General features: G+C 53.0%; 1 protein-coding gene across 2 annotated transcripts in view; it reads right to left on the bottom strand.

Annotated features, from left to right (window-relative positions):
- The window catches only part of MYO5B (myosin VB), a 356309-nt gene that overhangs the window by 12276 nt on the left and 316500 nt on the right, over positions 1-27533 (bottom strand). Inside the window, exons 25-35 of one of the 2 annotated variants that reach the window (XM_028098354.2) lie at positions 27184-27303; positions 25063-25203; positions 21581-21646; positions 17811-18050; positions 16676-16776; positions 10528-10605; positions 7775-7973; positions 7421-7514; positions 5119-5262; positions 2692-2843; positions 988-1077 (exon numbers count right to left, since the gene is read on the bottom strand). In XM_028098354.2, the coding sequence (XP_027954155.2) occupies positions 988-1077; positions 2692-2843; positions 5119-5262; positions 7421-7514; positions 7775-7973; positions 10528-10605; positions 16676-16776; positions 17811-18050; positions 21581-21646; positions 25063-25203; positions 27184-27303 (1425 nt within the window). The remainder of the gene's footprint in view (positions 1-987; positions 1078-2691; positions 2844-5118; positions 5263-7420; positions 7515-7774; positions 7974-10527; positions 10606-16675; positions 16777-17810; positions 18051-21580; positions 21647-25062; positions 25204-27183; positions 27304-27533) is intronic. The other variant, XM_088019706.1, reaches the window with a different exon arrangement.

Genomic DNA, 27533 nt, shown 5'->3' with positions numbered 1-27533 from the left:
CATTGTGACAGCTAAGATACATATTTTTCTCCCTCTTTATTCAGACTACACAGATCTGGCTGGACTGTGCTTCGGGTCTTAGGCCCCCCAATATGTTATTCTCAATAAAAGTGAAAAAGGAAGTGGAGAGAGGAAAAGTCGAGGCAACGCCCAGGGGCCTGGGAGTGGTGTCTGGGGTGAGGTGGGATTCTTACTGGAGCGAGGACATGCCCTGTGTCACCGAGCCACCGGGCTGAATGCAGAGCATGGGCACAGTTCTTTCAGGGACCAGTGTTGGGAATGGTGGGTTCCAGACGAAGCTGGGCCCTCGAGGTCCAGAGGGGAATATGAAATAATGCAGTCAGTTGCACTGCAGGTCGAGGAATCAAATTTGGTTAGAAGTATGAAGCTGGGCCTTAAAGGTCAAGGTATACAAATGTCGTTTGATCATGTTGTGCCTCTTCTTGGTGTCTGCCTTAAAACAGACAAACGACTTGGCTGGCTTAGGAGACAGTCTTATGTGCGAGACAACTGACCAAGCCTTCTTCAGGCGTTCACGGAAATGGCGTTCTTCCACGACTGCTTCTGAAATTTAAGGTCACAAGGCTCTCCCTGGAGAGTCCCGGGGGCTCTTGGATGAAGGATGGCTCATGTAAACTCATTTCCCCACCAATTCTACTTACATGATTCTGGGTGCTTTCTGGGGCTCCTGGGATGGTACTGTGGCCTGTTTGTCCCTGCTTCTAGCTACCAGGTAGAAGTCGTGCCCAGAGCCCGAGGTCCCAGAGGGCGCTCCACAGACCTTGCATCCTCTCCTCAGGGTAGAAGGAACCACATTTGGACAGAGCAGGGCTGCCTTCCATGACACCCCCCCCCTCTGAGCTGAGATCTGCCCTGAAGCAGAACACACATTGCTGTGTCCAAGGAAATGAGGATCTGACGGAGGATTTGCAGTACTTTAGTGGTTTTTAAGAGCCCTTTGCGGGTTGGGCTTATGCTAGCACTCACCTCATCCCCGCTATACTGCTTCAAACAATGCAGGAGGCGGCAGGTATTAGACAACCAGAACGAGGTCATCTCGAAGTCCTCATTGTGCTTCTGTGACAAGGAAAAGGCATCCCTCGTTAGGAGTAGTGGCTCCCATCTGGTTACATACCCACCTGGTACCTCTCTTGCCAGGTCTCCAAAATTACTCAGCATACCCCAGGCAGGCATGATGCCCAGCATGAAGACGAGACCCACTGTCCAGGGGCCGCGTTACCATTCCTTCACTCCTGGGAGGGGCACAGCGACCCCCACCCCGGTTCCCTGATCGGCGGCGCACACCTGGGCAGCCCCGGGCTGTAGGCTAACCCCCGGGCAGCTGGCCCTGGGAAGGCTCTGAACTACCAGTGATCCAACCTAAGAGACATGAAGAGCACGCCAGTGAAACATTCTGGTAACCCATTGATCTAGAGACCGGATGTCCAATGGTTTCAACCCTCTGGGAAATGACCCTAAACCATAACGTGGTGAGAGAGGTGGTCACACAGCCCAGAGAACGACGACACGGTTTCTGTCGTCAGGCCAGTGACAGCACGGGGCCCATTTGGTCAATAAAACTGTCCCTGTTTCAATGTCAGAGGCAGGAGCTTCGATGACAATAAAACAGGGGGGTCGAACAGAAAGTGATGGGTAGGGCTGGGCATGCTAGTGGAGCCCGGGGACTCGGTAAAGTTTCCCTGAGGCAGTGACCTCTCAAGTCAGCCCTCGACGGGCCCAGACTGGCACAAGCCCCCGGACAGAGCTTGGGTTAGGGCTTGAGGCAGGCGACTCAGACCTGAGAGTCACCAGCAGGTCTCTTTGGAGCCGGGACTGGATGAAATTGGGCAGGAGGTGCAGTTACTGAGAAAAAGCTGGGATGAAGCTAGAAGCTACAGGCTGGCGTGACATTCCCAGAAGGGAGAGGGGGGCAGGCGATAGCGGCTCGGAAGGTCTCGGGATTGGTCTGGACTCTGTGCTTTTGAGGATGGCTTGCATCCCGAAGTGGCAGTGTGTATAACGGAGGGCAGTCTCCGAGAGCAGTGCTACTTGGGGCTTGGGCCTGTGGGGAGGAACAAATCTTATGGAGGGCTGATCTCCCTCAAAAATCTTAGCTCTCATCATAGCTTCTTTGTGGCCTGGCACCCCCTCCCTGTGGGCCAGCCTCTTACTGCATTGGCTGTCACTACACTGGTAGGGGGCCAAGTGCCTTTAGGTGGAGTTGCCCCAGTGCCCTGTAAGCAGCCCTGTCCCGGTCCGGGCCTCCTCACTTCAGAAGCTAATAAATGTCTACACCCTTCCCTGGGCCAGCACCCTGCTTGGGCAGCAGGCAGCCAGCTCCTTGGAAAGGCCTGGGAGAAGACCTATATTCAGGTTGTGCTCCTGAATGTCATTGCAGGGCAGGCAGGGTCAGCCCACCCTCGAGTGAGGCACAATGTCCTCCTAGCCCCTCTGGTCAAGGGTTTTTGAAACCACCAGGGCTCCCTGGAGGAGGCCGGATGGCAACACTGGATTTCTGGGCGTCCCGCCATTTCTGAGCCTGAGCATCCCGGCTCCATTGGCAAGCTGCACTTCTATCATCCACCTTCAGAGCTGGAGAGGTGAGGAGAGCCTAGACAGAGCCCAGCTATGGGGAGGTGTGGGCTTCCGTCCATCTGCCGCCAACCACCACCTCCAGCGCTGGGCACCTACCTTCAGGACTTTCTTAATGCCGTTGATGGTGGAGGTCAGCAAGGAGTGCACCTTGAGGTCATCGTTGACGTAATCGGCGTGCCTGATGCACATGTAGAGGACGTAAGCAGGAAGGCAGGGCACGGTGCCTGCCAGCGTCTGTGGCTTCAGCTCTGACAGCAACAAGCAGCAAGAGTTAGATTCCAGCAGATGCTTGGGGCTCTGAGAAGCCTGCTCTGAAATATTTTCTTTTCTTTTTTTTTTAACGATTTTATTTATTTTTTAAAGATTTATTTATTTTGAGAGAGTGAGAATGAGAGAGAGAGAGTACATGAGAGCTGGGAGGGTCAGAGGGAGAAGCAGGCCCCTTGCCGAGCAGGGAGCCCGATACGGGACTTGATCCTGGGACTCCAGGATCATGACCTGAGCTGAAGGCAGTTTCTTAACCAACTGAGTCACCCAGGCGCCCCAAAGATTTTATTTATTTGAGGGAAAGAGTGAGTGAGAGCGGCACAAACTGGGGAAGAGGCAGAGGGAGAAGCAGACTCCCTGTGGAGCAGGGAGCCGACACAGGACTCGACCCCAGGACCCTGGGATCAAGACCTGAGCTGAAGTGAGACGCTTAACCGACGGAGCCACCCCAGTCGTCCCTGAAATACAAATATTTTCCTGAAGCTCCTCCAAGAATAACCTCTCATGGGGGGGGGGGGGACTGGAGGAGGGGTAGGGGAGCAGCTGTCAGGGACACACAGACAGCTTCTGCCCCCGAGGACTAGTTTCAGAAACTAGTTAAAAAGTCCCAAATGACAAAAACACATTCCTAATAGTTTGGACTAGAACAATAAAACAGGCTCCTAATGCCTGGTCCTTACAACAAGAAGGAAAGGAGCCCACGGGTAGCTCCCTGCCCGGGCCCCCACACAGAGGGCACCGCCCTTGGCGCCGAGAGCAGGGGCCTGGGGCCAGCTGCAGGGGGGAGCACCCTGCAGCCCACAGCAGCGCTTCCTGCTGCGGGCACAGCGGGTTCTTCCGCAGCCGACTGCAAGAGCAGGTTCCGGGAGAACCTGGCAAACGACACATTCCCAAAGACAGCCCATGTCCCTGGGCCGCAGGGACCTTTAGCCCACTTAACTGTCAGTCTGGAAACTGTGAACCTGGCGCAGCTGCCCAGACAGCCTCAGAGCCAGGAACAGATCAAGTAGGCTGCTGAGTGGCCACAGGCGGCCCCCACCCCCCGAGTGCCACGGCCTGACACCATCTCCTCAGCCTCTCCACTGACTGGGGGCCTGACCCACGTACAGCCTGCCAACAGCCTGTCCTGTCTTGGAATGTCCTATCGTGATCTGAGTCCTGCTTCCCATAGACTCTACACTTGGTCTACATTTCTGTATTCTCCACAGCACCTAGCCCGTGCTGGGGACCTAGGAGCAGGTCAGATAAAAGTCTTGGCATTCATTTGGCTGACGAGAGGGAAAGGGACTGGTGCGGCGCGCAGGCAGCCTAGCGGGAGATGGCCTCATCTGGGGCCGCCTGAGCAGGGACAGTGGGAAGGAGCCACCTGTTTGGCACAAGCAGCCTCATTGGTTTTTGACTCTACTGTTGGGCACTTTGAGTTTCATTCACCAGAGATGAAAGGCTCATTCCTAGCAGAGTTAGAGTAAGATGCAGCCTGTCGAAGGAAGAGAGGACTTCCGTCAAACTGCTGGACAACTCTAGGGGGAATTAACCTTTATAAACAAAGCCAAAATACTGTTACTGAAAATACCCAAAGCAAAGAACAGAAGCAAAATCTGCCCTAGGCTGGAGCCACCCTCATGCTTCTGTAGTGCTCGGCCGTCAGCGAAGTGCTCAGCAGGGTGGGACCTTGGCAAACTCCCATTTCTCTAAAATAACGTTTACCTCTTAGTTGACATTCCAATGCCCCCGCGAAAGCGACCACTTCACATTCGTCACATCGAGAAGGGTCTGTGGCTTTAGCACAGCACTTTCTCCTGTTATATTTCCCATCTGTTGTACTGCCCACATCCCTATTTTACAGGACACCTCAGGCTCCAAGTCATGGAGCTCGTGGCTCAGGGGCCAGAGGACCAGGCTGCCCAAGAGTCTTCCTTTTTTCATCCAGAACTCTCCCCTCCAAGCCTCCTCCCCCGACTCTGTGGGCAGCTGCTGCACTGGGCTGGGTACACGGCAGAAAGGCAGGCATGGGGAAGCCGGACGGAGCAGGGGCTAGTGCGGAAAGCCACTCCCAAGAGCCTGGTAGGCTGTCCCCACAGCATCAGCATCGGCCTGGAGCCGGTTAGAAATGCAGCTGCGTGGAGGGAGGGGGATGGAGGGAGGTGGGGGTGGTGCAGATGGGGGATGCAGAGTGGGAAGTGGGTTATGTTGGGCTGGCCGTGGAGTGGGGGGGAAGAGGAGAGTGGGGGGTGGGATGACACAGAGGTTCCTGACCTGTCACGAGGTTCCGAATGAGAAGGCCTTCGTCTTCCTTGTGGTACTCCAGCATGCCCTGGAAGTCCTTCTCCTTCCGCTGGACGGTGACCTGCCTGTTGAGCTCATGGCGCCTCCGCTCACTCTGGGCCAGGGCCTGGGCAGCTGGGCCAGAAAGAGACAGGGAGCATGAACAGAGACCTCCAGCCTGTAGGCCTAAGACGTAGGGATGCCTTAGGTCAGTGGCGTTTGTTCGGGTCTGGGGACCCAGCGTTCTGGGTTCTCTGAGCTCCCACACCCCTTATGTGGTCTGTCCCTGCAGCCCAGACCACGCTTCAAGTGTGACCCAAGGAGCTTAGCACCAGGCACTGGAGGCCCCACAGGACAAGCATAGGGGAAACCCCACCAGGCAGGGAGACCAGAGAAAACTTGGGAAGGACATAAGGCACAGGAGGCACAACCCATCCCGCCAGGCCGCTGTTTCTCTCCATCCAGCTGTAAGAAACGGGGCTACCATCTGTCTGAGAGGACGTCAGGGCCCTTGGCCAGGCCCGCCTGACCCAGTTCCCTGTGTATGGCCACAGGGCAGCTGCCGTGACAGCTGCAGGACAACCTCAGGTGGGCAAGGCCCGGGCACCATCTCTGACCCACGGACGTGGAGCGGGACGGTGCCAGCAGGAGAGGAAGAAAGTGTCCAGCTCCCAGAGGCAGATCAAGGAGCAGGGCTGCTAAATGCAGTGTTTGCAATGATGTAAGCTAATTGTTCAAGAGGCATTTTGGTGCTGTGGCTGGGGGTACAAAGGCCGTGTCACCCCTCGCTCAGGACTTCCGTTGGCCTGACACTATGGGACAGGGTGGTGGGCATCTGCAGGGCTATCCCCAAGCGTGTCCGAGGGCCTGCTACCTACAGGGCACTGTTCTAAGCATGGCAGCAGATGAGATGGAGTAGCCAACCACGGACCCACCAGTCCAGCTAAGGAGATGCATCTATACATTTAACTGGAAGCACATGTTACAGCACAAGTTGGCCAGGTGCCGAGTCCTGAGCGTGGAGCGTGGGTGGTGATGAGGCTGGACAGACAGATTGGTGGAGCTCTTCAGGGAGGAGAAGGGCTGAAGCGCAGGCAGGACCTTAACAACCAGGTGGGGAGGAGCTGGTCCCCAACCTCACCAGGCCCCAGGTCCTACAAGGCTCCGCGTGGCACAAGGAGAGGAGCGGGGAAAGGAAGCACCCCGAGGCAGGTGTGTGCTGCAGGGGAGGCTCTGTGTGGGGGCGGGGTGAGCTGGAGGGGAGCAGCGGGAGAGGGGGAGCATCGCATTCCATGGGGAAAGAGGAGGTGACTGGACACACAGCAGCAGGGGCACAAGTGGGGAACTGGGAGGCCCCTGCAGTCATGGGGGGACTAGGGGGGAGGGGCAGGCACAGAAGCACTCAAGGAGAGCAAACAATAGGTCTTCAAGACTGAACGAAAGAGAGAAGGCTGAAGCCTGAGCGACCAGGAGAATGAGAACTCAACGAGAACAGAGAGATTCAGGGATGGAGAGGGCCGAACAGAACAGATAGCCCTGGCCTCCCAGGGCTTTCTCCTGCGTTCAGGGCAGCAGGTGGGCATAATCAGGTGATTAAACAAATGACACCTGTGTTGGGCGCTGTGCCCAGAGGCACTTGGTATGCCAGGTGGCATGTGCCAAGAAGGGCTGGGGACTGACGGATTTATAGCAAGGAGTCAGAGAAAGAACATTCTGGATGTTTCTGGAAGAAAATTTAAACCTGCCTGATCTCTCTGGGCCAGATTCCAGTTTGGAAACTTAATCACAAGACCGACCCTTCTCCTTCCTGACTAACCGTCCCATGGAGTGAGGCCCCTGTGATTGGGGTCTGTGTGTCATGTAGCATTTTTTCCACGCCAAAAAGCTTTGCCTCCCAGATTTAAGCCCCTTGAGGGCAGGGCCACAGGCCCACTGTCTCGGTGCAGAGCTCAGAGTAAGCACCCAAACACCTGCTGAATATACCTATCTTAGTCCAGATTCTGGCCAAGTGAGAATGTGAGAGTTCGTGGGGGCTGACTGAGTCTATCCCATGGCTGGACTGGGAACAGGCATCCGAGAACGGGTGAAGCAGGAAGAGTCGGCAGAGGGAAGCGGGCAGTCTGTTCCCGTCTGTCCCTCGTGACTGAGCCTACAGGTGCCTCACACCCCCCCCCCCCACACCTCACAACACACCCCCCTCACAACACACCGCTCACAACACACACCCCCCCTCACAACACCCCCACACCCCCCCTCACAACACCCCCACACCTCACCCCCCCCCAACACACACCTTCCAGGTCCTGGACCTTCTTCATGTAAATCTTCAGTTGTTTCTTGAGCTTCCTCTCATTCTTTTCCAGCTTTTCTACCAGTTCTTTGAGGTCCTAAAATCAGAAGGAAGCAGTGTGAGAATAGACAACCCGCCCTGGAGGGCAGGGGGTAGAATCCTGGGGCCCAGCATGGCCCCCGGGTAGCCGCCAACCCCAGTCTTAAACCCTTGCTGATGGGTGGTTTCTAGGTTCTCTGTTCCTGCTGTAGGGCCAAGGATGCAAACCTTGCCTATTTAGCTAAAGGCTACCGCTGGCCCCATCTTTTTCCAGAACACGACTTTCCAGGGTGGGATCCGCTGGGTGACATCACTCACCAGGTTCTCGTTGGTCAGCCGGGAGATCTCCTGCTGGACTCCAAACTCCACCTGGGCCTCCGGGGAGAGGAGCAGTGTCTGACAGAAGGTGTGCTGTTGCTTGTCTAGCTCCTCCTTCAGGGCTTCCACCTGCGCCTTGAGACCCTCCACCTCCTCCTCGTGCTCGCGGCTCTGAGCCTGCAGCTGTGCCTCCAGCAACCTGCAGCGGGGCAAGGAGGGCGGGTGACCGTGGGGCTCGGGTCAGCGCCCCAAGTGAGGGGCCACGGACGGACACGGGACGGGGCAGCAGCCAAGCACACAGCGGCAGCGATTGCACGAACCCAACAGGGGAAGGACGCCGAGGGGAACGGACTGGCAAGCAGGCCAGCTTGTCCTCTCCGAGGACGGGAAGAGCGGAGGGACCGAACGCACACCCCTGGGCTGAGGCCTTTTTCTTGACACTCCCTCCCCTATGCCGTTCCTCGTCCTGTGCAGGTGACCGGTTTGGGATTGAGAGATTGTCTCCGTGTCAAAATGTCATCTGCAGACATTTCTTACAGCATCGTTTACATAAAAGTATCCACATCTGCCCAAATCTCACAAGAATCTCCTTAAGACAAAACCCTAGTAGACTGAACCATATTGCCTGCATATTTTCCCTATAGATCATCTGCACGTTTTATAAAAGCAACACATTAGCTCCTCCCTTTTTCTCTTCACCACCCCCACTTTTATCTGTGGCCATAAATATATAATTTTTTCTCTAGTCAAGACAGAAATGAAGACTCTCGGTGGATGATCTAGGGAAGGTTTAAGATCAGCTGATGTCATGACCAGAAGCAGAAAGCCCTTGAGAAGATCTGGGGGAGGTTGGAGAGAAGTCTCAGAAGACTCTGAGTCTGAAAGTTCCCCCCGGCGATTCTGGGAGACACCTGTTCCGTCCATCATGAGAAAAGGCAAAGGATTAGTGAAGCTTCCTAAGCAGCTTCCTCCTCCTCAGGAAGTATTAATGTGAACTAGGTGCTACCTTCTTGGGTTCAAGAGCAAATGTTCTGATTCAGGGCAGTAAACAATCACATGAAAGAAAGGTAGGAGGTTCTGGACAAAAGGTACGTCAAAAGCTGTCTGACATGATCCACATGCTTGAAAATTCACCCCGGTCTCTCCCAGGGATGCCAAGATGGTGACCAGAGCTTAGCACCCACGTATTCCACAGCTCAGTCAGCTCCATAGTGGCATGGGGTGCAATGCCCGGCTCCCAGGAGCTTCTCAACAGATTCATACAAGTGAAGAAATGATGGAGGAATGACTGATTCACTTGCTCGCCACAGGCAGCATCAACTGAAAGCGCTAATAACATGAGGATTGTGGAGAAGAGTTCTGTAATTAAATCAGCATTTTAGAGGACATAGGATAGAGAGCATCCACTCTTACCTACAATATACTCAAAGCATCACAAGTTATAAACCTATCAAGAAAGAATAGAAATCCCTAGGTTCTAGGGACTCTCCCCCAAGATTCGGTTCCCGATTTGTGCTGTGAGTTTGTGCCCACAGCTTTCTTATTCTCCACACAGACTGTAGTTGGGTGGCTTAGCCCAGGGTTCTGGGCAAGATCCGAGAATCCCTGGCCAAGCACCAGGCTAGCCACCTCCTCTGAGGCCAAGAGTTCTAAGGCTTCAGCCAGTGACAGAGCTGGTTCTAGGAGCCAGGTCTCCCAATGCATAGGTCTGCGCTTTCAGTTTTGTTATTGTATTCGTTAAAAAAAAAAAAAAAATCCAATCTGGCGATATAGAGCCACAAGGAATCACCTGGTTTTACACATACGCTCTCCCCTCCAATAAAACAAACTTCTCAATGGGGGCAGATCTTACTGAATAGCCATTATAACAGAAATATCAGCTCATATTGATTCTGCACTATGTGCCAGGCATGTACAAAATGCTTCACCTGTGTTAACCCTATTCCTTGTAATGACTCCATGAGGCAGGTCCCATTCTGATCCACATGAGACCAGCAAGGGAAGAGACGGGGGTCACCTTGCTCACGGGCAGTGGGGCCACATAGCAACCCAGAGCCAGGAGACACACTGCCTCAAAAACCAGCTGATCTGAACGTTCTTTTCCCAAGAACTGATTCTCATTGCTGTAACGGGACCTCCAGCAGGTCATCAGCAGGCAACGCTCCGGAGGTACTATGTGAGGGCATCGGGTTTCTGCCTGGCCCTACCACCACCAGGCTGAGGGAGCTGGGCCAGCATGGACTCACCTCAGCTTCCTCTTCTGGGACACAAGCCTGCGGACCACCGCCCCATCGGTTGCTGGGAGGCCCAAATGTGCCAAGCTATGCCACAGCCCTGAAGAGCCACACGCAGGCAGCCAACGTGGGACAGGACCATCACGTTGTGCGTGTCTAACTTCCCTGCTAAACTGCTCAGCCACAGCTCAAGGCCAGTGGCTTCTGGATTCAGATTCTGGTATCAAATGGAACAGGATTCAAGTTCTGGATCTTCCACTGAAGCAGCAAGTTCCTTAAATCCTGCAAGCATCAGTGTCCTGACCCCAGGGAGGTTCCCCTGAGCCATCAGCTGCTGTTGCCTGGACCCCCACAAGCAGCCTCGCCGCCTCATCCACACGGAGCCTGGACACAGCGCGCCAGCAGGGTGACCCCTGTGAATCGCGCCCCGGCCTCCACTCCAGCTGAGAAACAGGTAAGCGTAGACACGAGCAGGCGGGACAGACAAGGCAGGCACGAGTAGAAAGGCGTATGTTTGACCTGGCAACTTGCTTTAGGCCTTGGTAGGCCAAGCCGAGCTCTCCATCTTCATTCAAATATCCCCAATCCTCAGTCTTGCTAGAAATAAAGGACAGAAAACAGGACATCGAGTGTAGAAGGAAGAGACAGGGGGGTAGAACATCCAGGAAAGTGAGGCCATTCCAGCCAAGGGCTAGAAATATAAAAAAGGAAAAGCTCAAGAACTCCCAGCCTCCCTTCTTCCCTTGCTGTCACCAGACCCTGAGCGCCTAAGAACGCTCTCAGAAGGGGGTCCATGTGCTCTCATGGGAGCTCGCAGATCACGACAGGCTGGGGAGCGTGTTGCCGAGAACAAAGGGTTGCACTTGCCCCAATAAATTCTGTGAACATCAGTGGTCATCCCCCCTCTCCCCCGAGGAGGATTCAGAAAAGGAAAGGGAGAATCAGGAGAGACACACCCAGGGCAGGGAGGCGAGGCCCTCGCGGGAGAGGCTGCAGAGGGCCTCCCGGGGATGGTGCATCTGCTCCGCGCGAACCGGGGACACGAGGCTCAGTGACCCTGGGGAAGACGACTACATATTGTCTGCTTTTCAGTGCTGTTCTCCTGTCACTGAGGACACAAAAGCATTAGCTAATCTCACCTCCAGCCCTCGCTGCAGTCACACGTAAAGAAACCGTGAATAAAAACCCGCTGAACTTTCTCTGTCCCCCCTGGGGACTGGGCTGCATCCCTATTTACTCAACTTGGAAAGCAGACGGCCAGTTACCATCTCCTTGCAAATCCTTTGGCTCTCCCCAGTGCCCCAAGAGCAGCTCCTGGAGATCAGGCGCATGTCCCGTGCTCCCCTATCCATGTACCTCCCCACCATCGCAGCCCTGGGCACACGGGAGATCCTCAACGGCCAGTGGGATGGGGCGGTGGGTGGCAGACCGAGCCGCCTCGCACCTGCCAGGATGCTGCCCCTCCCTCTCTGCGCTAGCAATCCTCCTCGTGCTGGTTGGATCCTAACTTCCTGGCAGGAATCACGGAGGAGCTGCAGGTGGTGTGCATGGACCAACAAGCCCTTCGTCACTCACAGGGAGAAACAGTCATCCCCTGGAGCCACTGTACTGCTCCTGCTGGGTTCTGGGTGAGGTCGAGGGGGGTCCAGCTACCCCGTTTTACCTCACCAGAGCTCAGCCTCATGAAGGGCGGCCCTAGGCCTTTGCAGGGCTCACACAAGCTGCTTCTTGAGCAAAGCTGGTCACATGGCCCCTAGGTCCTACCCTGAAAAGCTTGAAGAAGAGGGAAGGGGCGGAGACAGCAGCGAGCATGCTTCTGTGACCTGAGTCTATCCCGTACTTTCACAGCTTGTGCTCCCCTCAGCTGGGCAGCGAGGGGATTACTGCCAAGAAGTAGATCCTGGTGACCTCTCCTCTTTAGGACTCTGGCTCCTCAAATGTCCAGAGCTCCCACCAAGGCCTGGCCTCCCCAGAGACGGCCTTTGATTGTAGACTTTTAGCTGCCCCACCTCCCGTACTTAGCACTTAACTCATCTGTATGTTCCACTTATCTTAGCAAATCCAAAAGTGACCCGGGCCGTGTTGGGGGCGTGGGGGGCCGGCAGCCTAGCACCTTTCCCTTCATCAGCTCCTACCACATTTAACTAGCGCCTTTGAGTACCTAGTACGTTAGCCCACATGGGCAGCCACTGGGAGGAAATCCAGGCACAGCTGCAGCCCCTCTTGAGGAGGTCCTTGTTGCCGCACAGGAACACAGGATCTTTTCCTCCATCTTGTTTGCCATGCGTGAAGGGACCCCGAGATGGAGAGGACTTGCCTGACGCTGACACCCGCCCACACTGGCTGGCCCTCCAGATGCTGCGGGGCGGGGGGCGGGGGGCGGGGGCTGCCGGCTCTCTCCTGCAGGGTCACCGCATTCCTATAGTTCCCTCCATGGCAGATTGAGTCCCACCTCAGGCTCTCGCGGATGCGTGTGTGTTGCTAATCCCTGCTCAGAGGGAGACGCTCTCAGAATTCTTAATTCTGGAACAGGCCAGCCATGATGCACAAAGATAAAAGTAGAGACTGTGCGGGCCAGTCATCCCATAGTGCTCAGGAAGTCAGGCACACCAGTTAATGAAAATGCAGTCAACCAGCTCCAGGTCCAAGCCTTTGTTCCTGGATGAAAGAGGACCAATTCCTCCATGGCGAGTCTCCCTCCCCTCTGCATGCCATCAGGGGCGAAGGCGTGGGAGGGCGTGCCACATAGTGGTAGGAGAAGGAAAACCCCAAACGGCAGCTCACAGGAATTTTTTGAAAAATAAAGTGCATGAGGTCAATGAACAAATCAACATTCGTGGAGAGTCTCCTGTGTATACACCACTGTGCTGAGCCCCATTCCCGGTGAGGCTTCAGACACTTGAATAAGCAGCAGGTAAAGTCTCCAACTGCGGAAGGCAGCAAGACCGCGTTGAGGAACCTGGCTGGAGAACCAGGCACCCCAAAGGCATGTCGTGGTTGCCGCCTACATGCCCTGGACCTGTTTCTTCATGTGTAAAATGAAAGTACTCCACTGGCTTATCTGAGGTTCCCTCTAGATCTTTAATGACATAACCGTATTAACTGTAAAGATCGTGAAGCAGAAAAGGCCTAGGATAGTATTTGCTTTCCCTCTGTGGAGACCGTCAGCACTACAACCCAACCGCCATACCTCAGTCCTGGTTCGAGGACCCGGCTCCCTGTGGACGGAAATAGGCAAGGTTCCTATGAGCGCGAAGATGGTGGCTTTCCAGTTTCTAAAAAGAGCATGCTGCGCTCCATGGATGTCCTTATTTCTGTAGGTCACACCTGGAGGTTCCACCCAACTGCCCAAGACATTCCCCACAATCTCTGAGAATGGGAGGCCATAACCCCAGTGCTGCGAACAAGAGAGATGCCTGAAACTACAGGCTGGGCCATGGGAAGGTGAATTGTCTGGATAAATACGGCCGTGCCACAGAATTACAGCAGACAGGAATTGTACTGGTGGCTTGGGACTCACTGAATTCTGGGAAACCTTATGAGGGAATCATCGCCTCACAGAAGCCAGCCGAGGGTTTCCAGCTGGGAACGGTGACAGCGAGGACTCAAGAGAACGAGCTGGGGAGAATGAGGCTCTCTCCCGGCTCCCTTGCTGTTTTGAGCAAGACATCCCACAGCAGCTGGGGCTCAGGGCCAAATGAGCCATGAACTCCAAGCCTATCCTAAGGAATCTGCATGCACCCCTTTCTGGATCTCCACGGTCCCAAGCAGGCCCACTGTAATAACCCTGGGTTTACCAGCCCAACAGGCAAAGCTACCTTTTGTGCCAAGGGCCTCCTGTTGTTTCCCGGAACCTGCTGGGTAGGAGGCCGGCAAGGTTTCCCGGGACCCAAGCAAAGGTCTAATAATGCACTTTCAGTTTCTCTTTGGAGTTCCGCAGACTTGAGTGGAAATGGCCGGTGGCCAAAGGAGCACTGTTCCCAGAGCTAGACCTGAGCCCCCACCACACTCCTGCTCCCACCTAGCTCTGTGACCTGAGTGCACGCCTGGAGGCGAGGCTAGCCCACTTCCCCACCCTCCAAACCCTCCAGACACCCACCCCTGTCTGCAGCAGTCCATCCCTGGGGCAAGGACCAGCCCTCTAACTTGATTTTGGCCACATATAAAATGGTAATAATGTTGCTGATTTCTCTTAGTTCCCAAAATGTGAAAATGAGAGCACTGTCTGGAAGCAGAAGAGCTATCCATATTCCTGAGCTTCCTCCCCGGAACGGACCCTCAATACTGGCTTCTCTCCCAAACTTGAAAACAAAGGAAGAGACACAATCATAAAGATCAAACAGAACTCTATAAACTCTGGAAGTTAGGGAGTGAAAGAAGTTCCAAACTGGAACTTCCAGTGTGTGAGTGTAAGCTTTTCCTAGGTAGAGGATAGATCTTTGTAATTCCCTCCACCCCAAATCACACATGCATTCATACAACTTCTCTTCCAACAGGAACACTCTCCATTACAGGGAAATTGCGGGAGAGGAGAAGCCGCTGGGTCTTCAGAGCACTCCTATGGGCAGGGGCTGCCCTCATAATAGATGGCCTGGCTGCCTGGCACCAGGAATCACCGTCTGCACCTCCCTCCCTGCTGGGATTACCAAACTGGGAGAGGCACAAACCCACCACCGTCTGGTCCCTTTCCAGGTGTGGCAGGCACTGGGGAACAGGTTCTTCAGGCTTCCAACCCTGAGGCAGCTTTCTGTACTTAACTGGGTGTCACGGGCTGTGAGTCCCCTATTGTACCCCAGGATTGCTGGGAATGCAATTATTTTAAGATGTAAGAAAAGCTATTTTTATTTTACCACCACCATGATTACTGCTGCAAAGGAAGACAAATCCAGGGTAAGTAGGCAGCCCCTAGGACTGGATTCCTGACAAGCATTTTGGGCGAATAAAAAGGGAGCTGACAGCTGATGACAGCCACAGTGTAGAAGATCAGAAAGATCTGCCTTCACTCGCCCTCATCAGGGTCCAGCTTGTTTCCTTCCTTTCTTTTTTTAAATTTCAAGTATTACCTATGTTCTTTTTTCTTATTCAATGCATTTCTTCACCCAAGATCATTTCAAATGACTAAATCTTGACTCCAGTTTCAGCACCGAGAGGCTCACCTTCATTTCCTTCTCTCTCCTTTCAGGGACAGAACTGCAGCTCTCCGGAAATTTACTCTCCTCCTGGGGGCTGCTAAAAGCCTTCATCTTCTGAGTACCTACACAGCATGCTGGAAGCAGCCCAGCCCAGGAGTGAGGCCTTCTGGATCATACCTCGTCTCGGTTTTGGGTTGGCTGCATGCCAGAGCCGCTCACCCCTTCTGGGCCTCAGTTTCCCTATCTGCAGAAAGAGGGGCTAGAGGACCTCTGAAGACAGTGTTTCTGAGTCATCCTGTGACGTTCTTGCTGACAACATCATGCTGCACTCCCAGCGACGCCTACCGACATTTTCCAGATGTGCTTGAGGTTTTTGACAATTCTGTGACGGAGTGACATTCGGTTGAGGTGAGAGAGAAAAGTAGCCAGGGACAAGGCCAGCTCTGCTCTGACAAGTACCCGCGGCGGCACACAGAGGCAAAGACGTTAATGATGGCGGTCAGTGTTCTAAGTGCATTACACAGACTAACTCACTTGGTCTTCTCCATCACTGTGAGTGAGGTGCACTGCGGTGACTGTCCCCAGTTCAGAGGGGGAAACTGAGGCACTGAGAGGTTATGGAGGAGTTACTAAATAGCCAGTAAGCGAGTGAGTCCCGAGTGCGCATTCGCAAGCCCTCTGCCATACTGCCCAGGGGGCTCATCCAGGCCCTGCTGCCTCCCCCAGTCATGCTCTGTTGCCTTGACCTGGGGAGCTCATCCTTAAGGAGGGACTAGAGGTGGTCGGTTAACTAAAATCCAGGGAAAACTCATGTTAGCCAATATGGCAGTGGTCGAATTCTCCCATCCAACCTCTGGGGCGTCTAGCTCGGGTTCCAGCTCTTAAATGCTAGGTACCGGGGCCCACCAGCCGGGCTGAGTACAGCTGCTATTAAAGCGAAGGGCTGCAGCTGGCCCCTCCCAGCCGGGTTGGTTGGGCTCATCGGGTGCCGGCTTCCCTGTCAGTGAGACTAGCCACTCTCACCAGCCTACCCTGCTCCTCCTGTCAACACTCCCGGGGAGGGTCCCTTTCCAAACACCTATCAGAGGATCTACGTTCCGGAGGCTCTGGCTGTGTTACTGGAGTCTTGCAGAAGCTAACAAGTGGTTTCCTTTTTTTTTTTTTTATTAAGATTTTATTTATTTGAGAGAGAGAATGAGAGAGAGAGAGCACATGAGAGGGGGGGAGGGTCAGAGGGAGAAGCAGACTCCCTGTCGAGCAGGGAGCCCGATGCGGGACTCGATCCCGGGACTCCAGGATCATGACCTGAGCTGAAGGCAGTCGCTTAACCAACTGAGCCACCCAGGTGCCCAACAAGTGGTTTCCTGAGGGCATGGGAGTCACTGAGTCAGCTCCTTCTCATTTGCCTCCTGTAATAAGGAGACCCTGATGCTGAGCACGTGGTCAGTGTCTGAGGAGCAGACGTCACGCATTAGCTCGGGTAAGACCCTTTCCCATCGCCTCGTCCAGGTAGAGCTACTGTGAGGGGGACTTACCTGTTTGTCTGGCAGACCCCATGATAGGCCTCAATGGCGTCCTCCTGGTCTACGTGCTTTTCGCTGTTAGGCCAACTTGTTCTGGCATTAATGTTCGGCTCCTAGAAGGTCCCAGATTAAAATTAAACTCTAGTCACATAAACAACTGTCATGAAGCAACTTTATATACAGAGGCATAAACGCAAGCTTTTTCGGCAGGCGCGGGGGGCGCCGGGGTGGCTCAGTCGGTTAAGCATCCCACTCTCGATTTCAGCTTAGGTCTTGTTCTCAGGGTCGTGAGTTCAAGTGTCATGTTGGGCTCCATGCTGGGCATGGGCACTACTTAAAAACAAAGAAAAAAAGCCAAGCTTTTGGGGAAAAAACAAAGGCCCAGGATGACCTCAAATAACAGCAGTTAAACCCAGGCGGGAATGTGACTTTCAAAGGCACAGAATGACAAGGCCTGGCTGCAAAGGCCCTGAGTGTGGAGTGGTGGTTGGGGCGGCCAAGGGGGGGGGATGACAGTGACAGTGTCTCTGGAGGTGACACACCCCAAACCCGAAGGACAGGGTGAAAATCTGTCTCAGTGTTGATCCTCCACACTCATGACTACTTACGTACCCCCCCATGTCATCCCTGGGCCATGCCCAGAGTGACCCAGGTAGCCTCTGTCCCCTCCCTCCCACTCCCCGGTCTGTCCCAGAAGGTGAAGATATTAGGAACAAATGCTAAGCCAGACTTGCCCCCCGCGCCCCCCAGCCCTGGGAGGGCTAAGAGGAAAGACTTTCTCTACCTCAGAATCATAGCAAACACCAAGGGGCAAAGCACAAGGTGAAAAACAAGGCCGAGAGGGCGGCCGAGAGGGCTGCCGAGGCCATGGCCCTTGCTTCTAAGTCTGTGCGTTGTTCTTTTTGAACACGTTTGTATTGAGTAACTTCAGCAGATTCCAGAAACGTCTAGCAAAGTCTGCCATGAAAGGTCATGCTGAAAGGGCAGCAAGTATCTTGCTTTGCCTTTAGGGGAGAGAACCTGGAGCAGGAGAGTCTGCTCTTTTAAGTTTAAGGTTCTCATGGGTAAAGATATGTAAGTAAAACCCCACATCTATTACCTAGTGTCACCCCCTCACAAGCCCGGCCGGGGGCTGCCACGTTGTTACCGTGCTCCTGCCGGCAAGTCGGCGCTGGTCAGCACTGACGATCTGGGTCCTGAGGATGAGCACCTCCTCCTTGCGAACCTCAAGCTCCTCGTTGGCCAGTTTGAGCTGGTTCAGCAGCAGGCTGTAGCTGTCTGGGGAGCTGTGGGTGGAGTTGTTCTGTGTGGCTTGCTCGGCCACAGCTTTCCTCAGCTCATTCAGGTCATTCTTCAGCTTCTTGTTCTCCGACTCTAGCTCTTGCCTCTGGAAGACAGCCCAAGCAACACACTCCATTTCCCCCTGGACCTCGGGTAGCCTTCCCATGTGGCCTTCTCCCTCCACCTTCCTTAATCAACCTGCCCGGACTCCTGTGAAGTGAAGAGCAACCTTCTCATTTTAACAGTCACACACACCACAAACGTTCAGACTGGCAAAAGGTCAGTAGTTAAAACTGGATTTGAATCCACAGCCCTAAGTCACTGGTGTGAAGCATCTCACACGAGGCCTCTATGATAGCGTTCCCTGAAGGGACTGATAGTGTTCATATTTCTAAGTGTATTTGGCCACGAAACTCATCCTCGTGGAAATGTCAGGTTAATTTTAAACAACATGCTTTCAACACTGGACTTCCTAGAACCTTAATACGTTAATGTACTTTGTGACTTTCCAAGAGAGCATCTGGACTGCAGGATTTCCTAAACTGATTTCTCTAGAGATCATTGCACTCTCCCCCCGCCCCATCCCCGCCCGATTCTAAGGAGCACCACATAGACTAAAGTTCTGGAGTATACCAGGAACACTCTTGTTGTTTTGGTCACATAGAAAGCCACCCACGGTCAATGCCAGCAGAAGAAAAGCTACCTGTGTACAGAGTCAAAAATACCACTGAAATTCAACTTCAGAATGTATTTTAACAAGCTTTCTGCATATAATATTTAACTTTGTGTTTGACAGTCAGACCATATCAAGTTTGATGATCATACGTATAATGCTTTTAGGGCCTTGCAATATATGGGATTCAAAATTTCCCAACCCCAACCCCCAAACAGTGGATAAGTGGGAACTGGTTGCAGGTTTATTACAGAAGCCACAGAACCACAGAACTAGGAGACCATATAAAGAAACCATCTCTTCATTTTCTGAATGAGGACACTGAGGACGGAGCAGAGAAGGCTCACAATGAATTTAGAGGCTCTGCCAGGACTAGTGCCCAAGATTCCCGACGCCTGGTTGAGGTGGTCCCACCTTCCAGCCCCGCCACATTTTGTCAGGCCTCCTTGAGCAATGCTCTGCAGGTGTGATGCCCCCTCCCCCGCCCCCCAGGATCCTTCCACCCCCTCTCACCCCCACAGGGGGCACGTCTAAGCCTGGAGCCCAGTACCCAAATGGTGTGCTTCTGCCCCTTCATGCACTAGAGAAGGACTGGGGCCATTCCTAAAATCCTGGCAAGGGGAATTCAGTTTCAGCAAAAATCACTACTCGTCAGGGGGGTCCTCCCCACAGTCGCCTCATCTCCCCCATGTACTTGTGGGCAGGTTTTTCAAATCCAGTTTGGTAAGGATCGGGTTAGAAAAGACAGCTGAGTAGCCAGGTGTGTAGACTCATCATCTGCTTAGATCTTTGCTCAAGCAAAGTCTACACTCTGGGAGGGCAGAGTACACCTCCTGCCCTCCACGCCCTCAGAAAGCAGGGGCCTGCTAGATACAGGTTGACAAAAAACCCCATCTTCATCACTTCCCTCAGGGTCTGGGTCTGTTAAGTGAGAAGCATCGCAGCCTCCCCAACACTGGTCTCCCGCAAACCCAGGGGTCCCCAGGGCCAGCCCCAGGGACAAGGTGCACAGGTTAAGCCAGGTCTCACCAGAGACAACGAAGGGAAAACCAGGTCTTGTAACCTCAGAACCGTGGCCTGCCAGAGCAGAGTGGTCATGGAGCTTCGAGAGTTTGGGACAAGTATTTATGGAGCCCTCTGTGAGCCCAGCCCTGTGCTGGCAGCCTACAGGAACAGAGTGGAGCATCTTCCTCAGGAGGCAGCTGAATGCAGGAGGAGCTTCTGAGCTGATCTTAGGATGGGTGTCCTGGAAGCAGCGTTTTGCCCTGGACTATAGTAGTGGTTCTCAGGGTTGAGTGGGTAACGGAAACCTCGAGAGGGCGTGTGAAAACAGATGGACACGGCCAGTCTGGGCTGAGAATTTGTGTTTCGAGCACGTCCGCAGTGATGGCTGTCCTTGACTGCTCCTGGAGACCCACTGGGCTAGACCATCTTACCGGTCCTAATGCACCCTAACAAGCTCACGTGCTAGGGAACGGGAGCTGAAGAACGCATGCAGAAGGCCTGTACCACAGGCATCTCTCACACCCACCCCCCTCCCACGGGGCTTCGGAGCTTTTAAATATCACATGAGAAAAATAAATCTAGTCAATATATCAGAAAGGAAAGCCCTCACAAAGCCCCCACTTCTGTGGCTCTCATCCACGAAGCCATGGGCACGATTCTGGACTGTTCTCCTGGGGCAATGAAGCTGTTACCAGAGTTATCTGTGGTCCCATGAGTGGAGCCAGACTGACCCTGGAGATGGATAAATTCCCAATTCTCAAGTCTCTGGAAATGGGAGCGAGCGGGGCAGTGGGAATGCTCCAGTGCCCCTTTTCTGTAGATGCCCTCCCGGCCCCAGGACCTAGTCCCCGCCCCCACCCCCCCCCCCCCCCATAGGCCTGCTTGCCCTGGGACCTGGAGCCTTCACCCTGCGACCTTGCCAGTACTCGCTGGGCCAGCCCTGGGTGCGCGGGGACATCCATCCCTTCATGCAGGTCTAGATCATTTTTCAAAGTGAATTCATCCCACTGGTCACATATTACTTTAACTGGAACTATATCAAGTAGGTAAAGACATATGTGACCTAACAACAAATACATATTTGGTTCTGACCCTGGTTCCTGGCACAGAGCTTCCAAAACTCTCGTAACTCCTAGTGATAGAGGCGAGAGGAACATCTTTCATTAAATTTGGCCTCAGTGCCTGGTTCCTGACTCAGGAGTGCTAAAACCCTTGGCATTTCCTGATAGGGGTGAGACAGGTGTCTGTTGTAAGTCATAGCAAGCCTCTTTTGGCCCCACCGAGTTCATGCTGAGGATGTGGGCCAGCTACCAGGGGAACCAACCCTGAGATTAGAGCGCTGGAGCTTACAGCCCCATCCACCAATGCCCCAAAAGGGAAAGAGCAGGGCTGGAGATTGAGCCAAACCATCAATGGCCAACGATTTTATCATCGTTGCCTGTGGAATGGAACCTTCATAGAACCCTAAGCGAGGGCTTCAGAGGGCTTCAGGTTGGTGAGCACAGGGAGGTAGGGGTAGGGAGCATGCATCTGGAGAGGACATGCAAGCTCCATGCCCCTTCCCAGACACCGCAAATCTCTTCCGTTTGGCTGTTGCTGAGTTGTGTCCTTTATAATAAACCAGTAATAGTAAATGAAATGCTCTCCTGAGTTCTGTAGGCTGTCCTGACATATGATCAAACTTGGGGAGGGGGTTGTGGGAACCCTCGACTTGTAGACACATTGGACAGGAGAGTGGGTCACCTGGGGACCCACCAATGTGATTGGCATCTGAAGCGGGGACCATCTTGTGGAACCGAGCCCCTCACCAGTGGGGTCTGCGCTAACTCTAAGGAGTTAGTGCCAAAGTTGAACTAAATCACCTTGTTGGTGTTTCCTATGAGTATAGATTATAGCTCCTTGTACTAAGTACACATTTTCCTGCATTTCAGAGATGAAGAAACTCAAGGGGATCTTACCTTCAGACTGTTGTAGGCTAGGTCTGCATCCTGGTCCGAGTCTAGGTCATTCTTTGCTTGTTCCACCTGCACAGATGAGGAGGTAGCAGGTGAACCCAGACTACATGCAGCTGCTCCACACGAGTATTTCCACCCACGGTCCCCATGCTTGTTTGCACAGGTGCTCGCACCACCCGCCACCCCCATATGTTCACTTCCCTCCCACCTCCAAAATGCAGCTCACAATTCCAGGCCACCAGGAAGCTCTCCACGAATGACCCTTCCCGCCGGCCCTCACCCCCTCCATGACTTTATTCACGTGATCCTTAGGCATACAGATATGTATACACTATGTTATGGGTTGAATTATGTCGCCGTAAAAGAGATGTTGAAGTAAGTCCTAACTCCTGGTACCTCTGAACGTAACCTAATTTAAAATGGGGTCTTTGCAGATAAAATCAAATCAAGATGAGGTCATTAGGATGGGCCCTAAAGGTGCCCTTACAAAAAGGGAGGTCTCGCACGCACATGCACACACACACCCCACGCCCACGCAGGGAGGAATGCCACGTGAAGATGGGGGCAGAGACTGGAGTCATATGGCGCCAAGTCAGGGAACTGGAGCTAAGGAATACCAGGGGTTTCCAGCAACACCAGATGCTCAGAGAGAGGGGCATAGAACAGATTCTCCTCCAAAGCCTTTAAGAGAGCACGGCTCTGTTGAAACCTTCATTTTTGACTTCCGGCCTCCAGAACTATGAGAGAAGAAATTTCTGTTGTTTTGAGCCATCCAGTTTGTGGGACTTTGTTCCAGCAGTTGAGGAAACCAGCACCATAACACTTATATACTTATTAAGAAGGTTAATCTATAATTATGTTATTAATAAGATTAAGGAGTTACTTTTAAGTGTTTTGGGATGTGTGTGCACGTGTGTGTTCTGTTTTTCCAACTGCTTCCTCCATGTCCCTCTCCAGGAGGGAGTCTGGCAGCTGACCCCCTACAATGCTCAATAAATGCTGTCTGACATTAAGCTCTGAAGGATGTAGACAGCAACTGTAATGCTAGCCCATTAGGACTCAATGAACCAATGACTCCTATGATTATTTGGCAGCTCCTGGACTTGAACTGTCACTGAGAAGGGGCAGGAACACCTTCATAAGTGGGGTGCTCGGGGTGATTTCAAGCGGTGGGTGACAGGTCCTTGAATAAGATAGGTTTTGGAGCTAAAACCTGACAGTGCTTCATTAGATTTTCTACGTGTTAGCAGCCTTAGGTCCAAGGTAAGACCACCACCTGCCATGCATGGATTAGGTGATCCCAGGCAGAGAATGCTGAGCACCTCTTGCAGACTCTCCAAGATTCAGGGCTGCCGCACTGACCACATGGTTTCCTGCCCCCGCAACCTGGGAAAGCTGCTGTCCAGGGTACCAGTCTCCGCCTTGCCTCCTGCCTCAGCAGCGGTCCAGGTCTGCTCTTCACCTGCTGCCCTGGTGACAGGCCCGCGCTTGCATTCCGTGAAGTGTGGATGTGCCATGTGGCCACGGATCGCTGCGGAGTGCATTTGTTTCTGGGAACATGGAGATCACCTACAGTCTGGGGGGCTGTATTAAGGTGGATTGGCAGTTATGTTTCTAAATGGGCAGCCTGTTGGAATCACCCTGGTGGCAAAGGTGACTGGGCCAGGCCTGGGAAAAGGGAGCTGGATGGATGGGAAGTCCGATACAGGGACAGACCGGCTCCCATGCTGATGGCACGTGCTACAGACGTCTCTGTCCCTCCTCCACAGCGTGGTCTCTCTTAATAGCTGACACCCCAGGGCACGTCTCTCCAGAGGGAAGACGCAGGTGGTTCAGGATCCCTCTCACAACCAAGGGCAGATCCAAGAACATGATCTCTGGAAGTTCAGGTTCAGGGTGCTGTAGGGGGATTACATAACTTCCATCCCCTGCCCCATTCCTGCTTTTCTTACTAAACTGTCAAAAACAAGATCCTTCTCCTTAAAGGGAGATCCTCAATACACATTCAGGGCTGGGGGGCAAGCCTATGTTCTAACACTTGTTCAGTGATTGCTTTTAAAGAAAGGGATTTTTTTTTTTTAATTTGGTATCAAAGAAAAATCCTCAAGCCAAGATTTCAAAATTATTTGGCATTTCTGCGGTAGGGAACCCAGAGGGTGAACGTCTGGGGATAGCTGAGTGGGCCGGGGACTTTGATGTCAGGCACCGTCTGGTGTCGTCGATGTGGCTTTTCATACATTTGACTTGTGCTGCCTGTCAGGGCAGCTTCTCTTCTAATGGACCGAGTCATTTGTAAACCTAATCCGTTCACTCTCCATTCGGAAGCTAAGCCACCTTAGAGATTGAAGTCCATCAACAAGATTCACCTCCCCACTTAGTGCTCAGAAGAATACCCAAGAATATGCTAGCAATACAGATCAATGTCTGTGTCACATCTGAAGGGAAAGGGAAGCCAGGTGCTACCAAAGGGAGACCGTGTGCAGAGGCCGGAGTGGGGGCAAGGCTGAGATGCAGGAAGGGGGCTGAACCCCACAACGGGCAAACCAGGCCTAAGAACAGAGCACAGACCTTTGACAAATCCACTAGGAGGTCAGCTAACGATGTGACCCATGTCAGAATCAGCCTTCTACCCCATTAGAAGTGGTCCTTCTACCTCCCAAGAAACAACACGTGGTTCCTCCCTTCGTCTCACTGCTAACTTCCATGGGCTCTGTCCACTCCTATAGCACACCAATACATATAACCTTGCATGTATTCGAGCACTACCGATGTTATTCTTTATTTTTCACCCATGTTATGCCTGGTCCTCCCAACCTAGATCACAAATTCCTCAATGGCTAGGGAGTTTTCTTACATTTTTATCTCCTCTCATTTCATTAACATTTTGAATACCTACGATGAGCAGAGTGCTGAGCATTGCGCAGGTGCCGAGCAGGTCCCTGACAGAGAGACTGAGATCTGGGGACACTGAGGTTTTCAAGCAATATCCTTTCAAGACTGAAGATACAGATGATAATCTGGGCTGAGGCCAGGGAGCAATCATAGAATAGAAGGGTGAGCAACTGCAAACCCTACCTGACTGGGGCTAAACTCAAGTCCATGCCAGACTCCACATAAGGGACAATCATTTTTCTCTGCTAAAATTTGACTGCGGCTTGTATTTATACTTGAATCACACATCCCAGCCCTCTTGGCAAATAGAGGACAATACTACAGGCCCCCACCCCTGCTTTGCCTCTGGAAATCCCTTGCCCTGGGGGTACTTGGGATAGCCTCCTCCTGTCCTTCTGGGGTGGTGTGGGGGCACCGGCAGGCAGAGAAGACTCAACATGACACCAACAGGAGGAGAAGCTCTTTCCTGACACCCAACACCCTCAGGACCCCAGTGGTCACAGCCTGCCACATGAGCCATGGGAGGAGGGTGCTGGGTTGTTTGATGCCAGCACCCGGGGGCCGCTCTGTAGGCTTGCAGCGCCAGCACGCACCTGCACCTTCCTGCCGTCCTGCTGCTCTCTCTTCTCCAGCTGCACTTGCAGCTTCTTCCGCTCCTGCTCAAGCTCCCGCACTCTCTTCTGAAGCTTCAGGAAGACCGTCATGTCCATGGCCGCCTTTTCCAGGCCAATGTCCTTCAGGGGAACACAGGGAGCCGGGAAGGAGGTTTCAATAGCTTCAGCGCCGTAGGGGACATACCGCCTGCCTCTCAGCTGCCTGTCTTCTCTCTCCACCCAGACACCAATCCACGCCCCAGAGGCAAAGCCAGTGCCAACCAACCATCAGTTCTCATAGTAAAGTTGGCACCCCAGGCTCATTTTCTGTCTAGATAACATTTGAGTCTTGGCCATTTATATTTCTGTGAGAGCCACTTAAGATAACCACTCATACATTCCAAGAATAGATAAAGACACAGCCATTTTATTTGGAAGTTAAAAGAGCTCACTTACGGAAATGGTCTCATACCAGAGAAATGGGAAAGTGCAGGCTTTAACGCTTCCTGACGAAGAATCAATGTGGTTACCGATCTCTGCAAATGGGTTATTGAACACCACTTGATGGTGCCTTGAAACAGAACCAACACTTCCTGCCATGGGACCCGTTTCTTTCCACAGATGGTAGAGCATCAGTTTCCCAGATTTTTCCCCTTCGGATTCAGGCCTGGCTTTGTCCCCTGGGGTTCTGTTGTGTGTAGGTGTGCGTGTGAGAATGTGGGTGTCTGCATGAGCGTAGCCATGTGGACTTTAAAGTGCACGTGTATACGTGTGTGACTATATAACTTGGTTCAACACACATTTCAGGAGTGCAGTGTGCTCTGCCCTGGCTCACCCTAAAAACTGGCCTCAGTTTCCCTGAAGAATGAAGCCCCCAATGGAAGTGCTTATGTCTGCAGAAAAGGCCACATGTACACCTGGGAGGCCCGTCTGGAGCTCAAGAGGCTGAAGCCTCCGGGACCCAGGCTTAGGAGATGCAATGGTAAAACCAGGGGCCTTAAGCAAGAGTGTGTTAAGCCCCTGCCAGGCGCTCACAACCAGCAGCAGACCACACTGAACTGTACAACAGACCGCTTTCTTGTCCCAGGGGCTCCTTCCCTACCTTCTGTCACTCGCGCTCATCATATGCATCACACATACCCGCAGTTATATTCCAAACTTCCCCCATCACCTGATGGTTGCCTGACTCTGCACCCGACAAGCCCCGCGAGGGCAGGGGCTGTCTCTGGCTCGGTGACCACTCCTCCTCCAGGGCTCACCCACGGTGCCTGGCACAAAGATGTACTCAGAACACATTCGTGTTTGTGACCATCTCTCCTCGAGGTCTTTCATGTGCTCTGTAAGGTCTTATCTGCTTGTGATTTTCTTCTTTTCAAATGCTGGAGGAAAAACTGTGACTATGGACCTTTGACAAAACCACACACGGGTTACCAAGTCCACTGAGTGGTACTGTATTTAGAGACAAAGATGTAGTCACTCAGCAAACATGTGTGGTTCCAAATATTCCAAATAATTCTTCTCCGAGTTTGATCCAGCTTCTTGGTCAGGGGAAAAAAGAATTCTTGCATATGTATGGATATTCTGTATGTGCTGTGATACTAAATGGGGATGATAATCTCTATTTTAATGACTATACCGTTCCTCCTTTTTTTTTTTTAATTAGAGAGGCGGGGGGGCGGGGGAGAACCTCAAGCAGACTCCATGCCCAGCATGGAGCCGGACACGGGGCTCAATCTCACGACCCTGAGATCATGACCTGAGCTGAAATCAAGAGTCGGAGGCTTAACTGACTGAGCCACCCAGGCGCCCCAGAGCTGTTCCTTCTCAAGCCCGTCATTTTACCTCTCTGCCATAGGTTCTCAGTTTTATAAGAGTGCCAACCAGGGATTTACCTTCTTCCTTTCTCCCTGGATAGTAGGTAAGGTGAACAGTAATGTATCACTTTGCACAGTAAATATTAGCTCCAGGGTGCTATCTGTAAGTGCACTGCAGTCCAAGTGATCCGTCTGTCAGGAAGAAGCCCCACCAACCAGAAGAGGAAGTCTCTCTCCAGCTGGGAAACCTCAAAGAGCTCCACTCCCCCTGGACCACGGACAGCAGCCTCGAGCCTGCCTTACTCACCTCCACCTGTTGAAGGGCATCCTCTGCGTCTCCGACCTCAGATGTGGAGATGGAGGGGTAATTGGAGTCAGATTCTAAGCTACTTTGGTTTGATGGGTTCCGCCTGTGGCCTGGGGTTTGCTGTTGAAGGAGAAAACTGTGAGTACTCATAATGAACTACTGTTAACAAGAACTGTTCCTTTTCAAAGGCCAGTAGATCCTAGAATTGGTCTTTTGCCTCATTTGTCAACAAGAACAGGTGTCACTGTTGCTGGGAACAATGGCTAACGGAGCTACTCCCACAGGAACTTCATTGACAGTTCTTACCGTCATCCATGTAGCTAACCAAATGCCCATGAGAAGGAACCCGT

This window comes from Eumetopias jubatus, unplaced genomic scaffold (genome assembly GCF_037043125.1).
Source record: "Eumetopias jubatus isolate StellerSeaLion01/CBP00866 unplaced genomic scaffold, mEumJub1_p1.0 scaffold_16, whole genome shotgun sequence".
NCBI lineage: Eukaryota > Metazoa > Chordata > Mammalia > Carnivora > Otariidae > Eumetopias > Eumetopias jubatus.
This window is presented reverse-complemented; position numbering and strand designations above follow the sequence as displayed.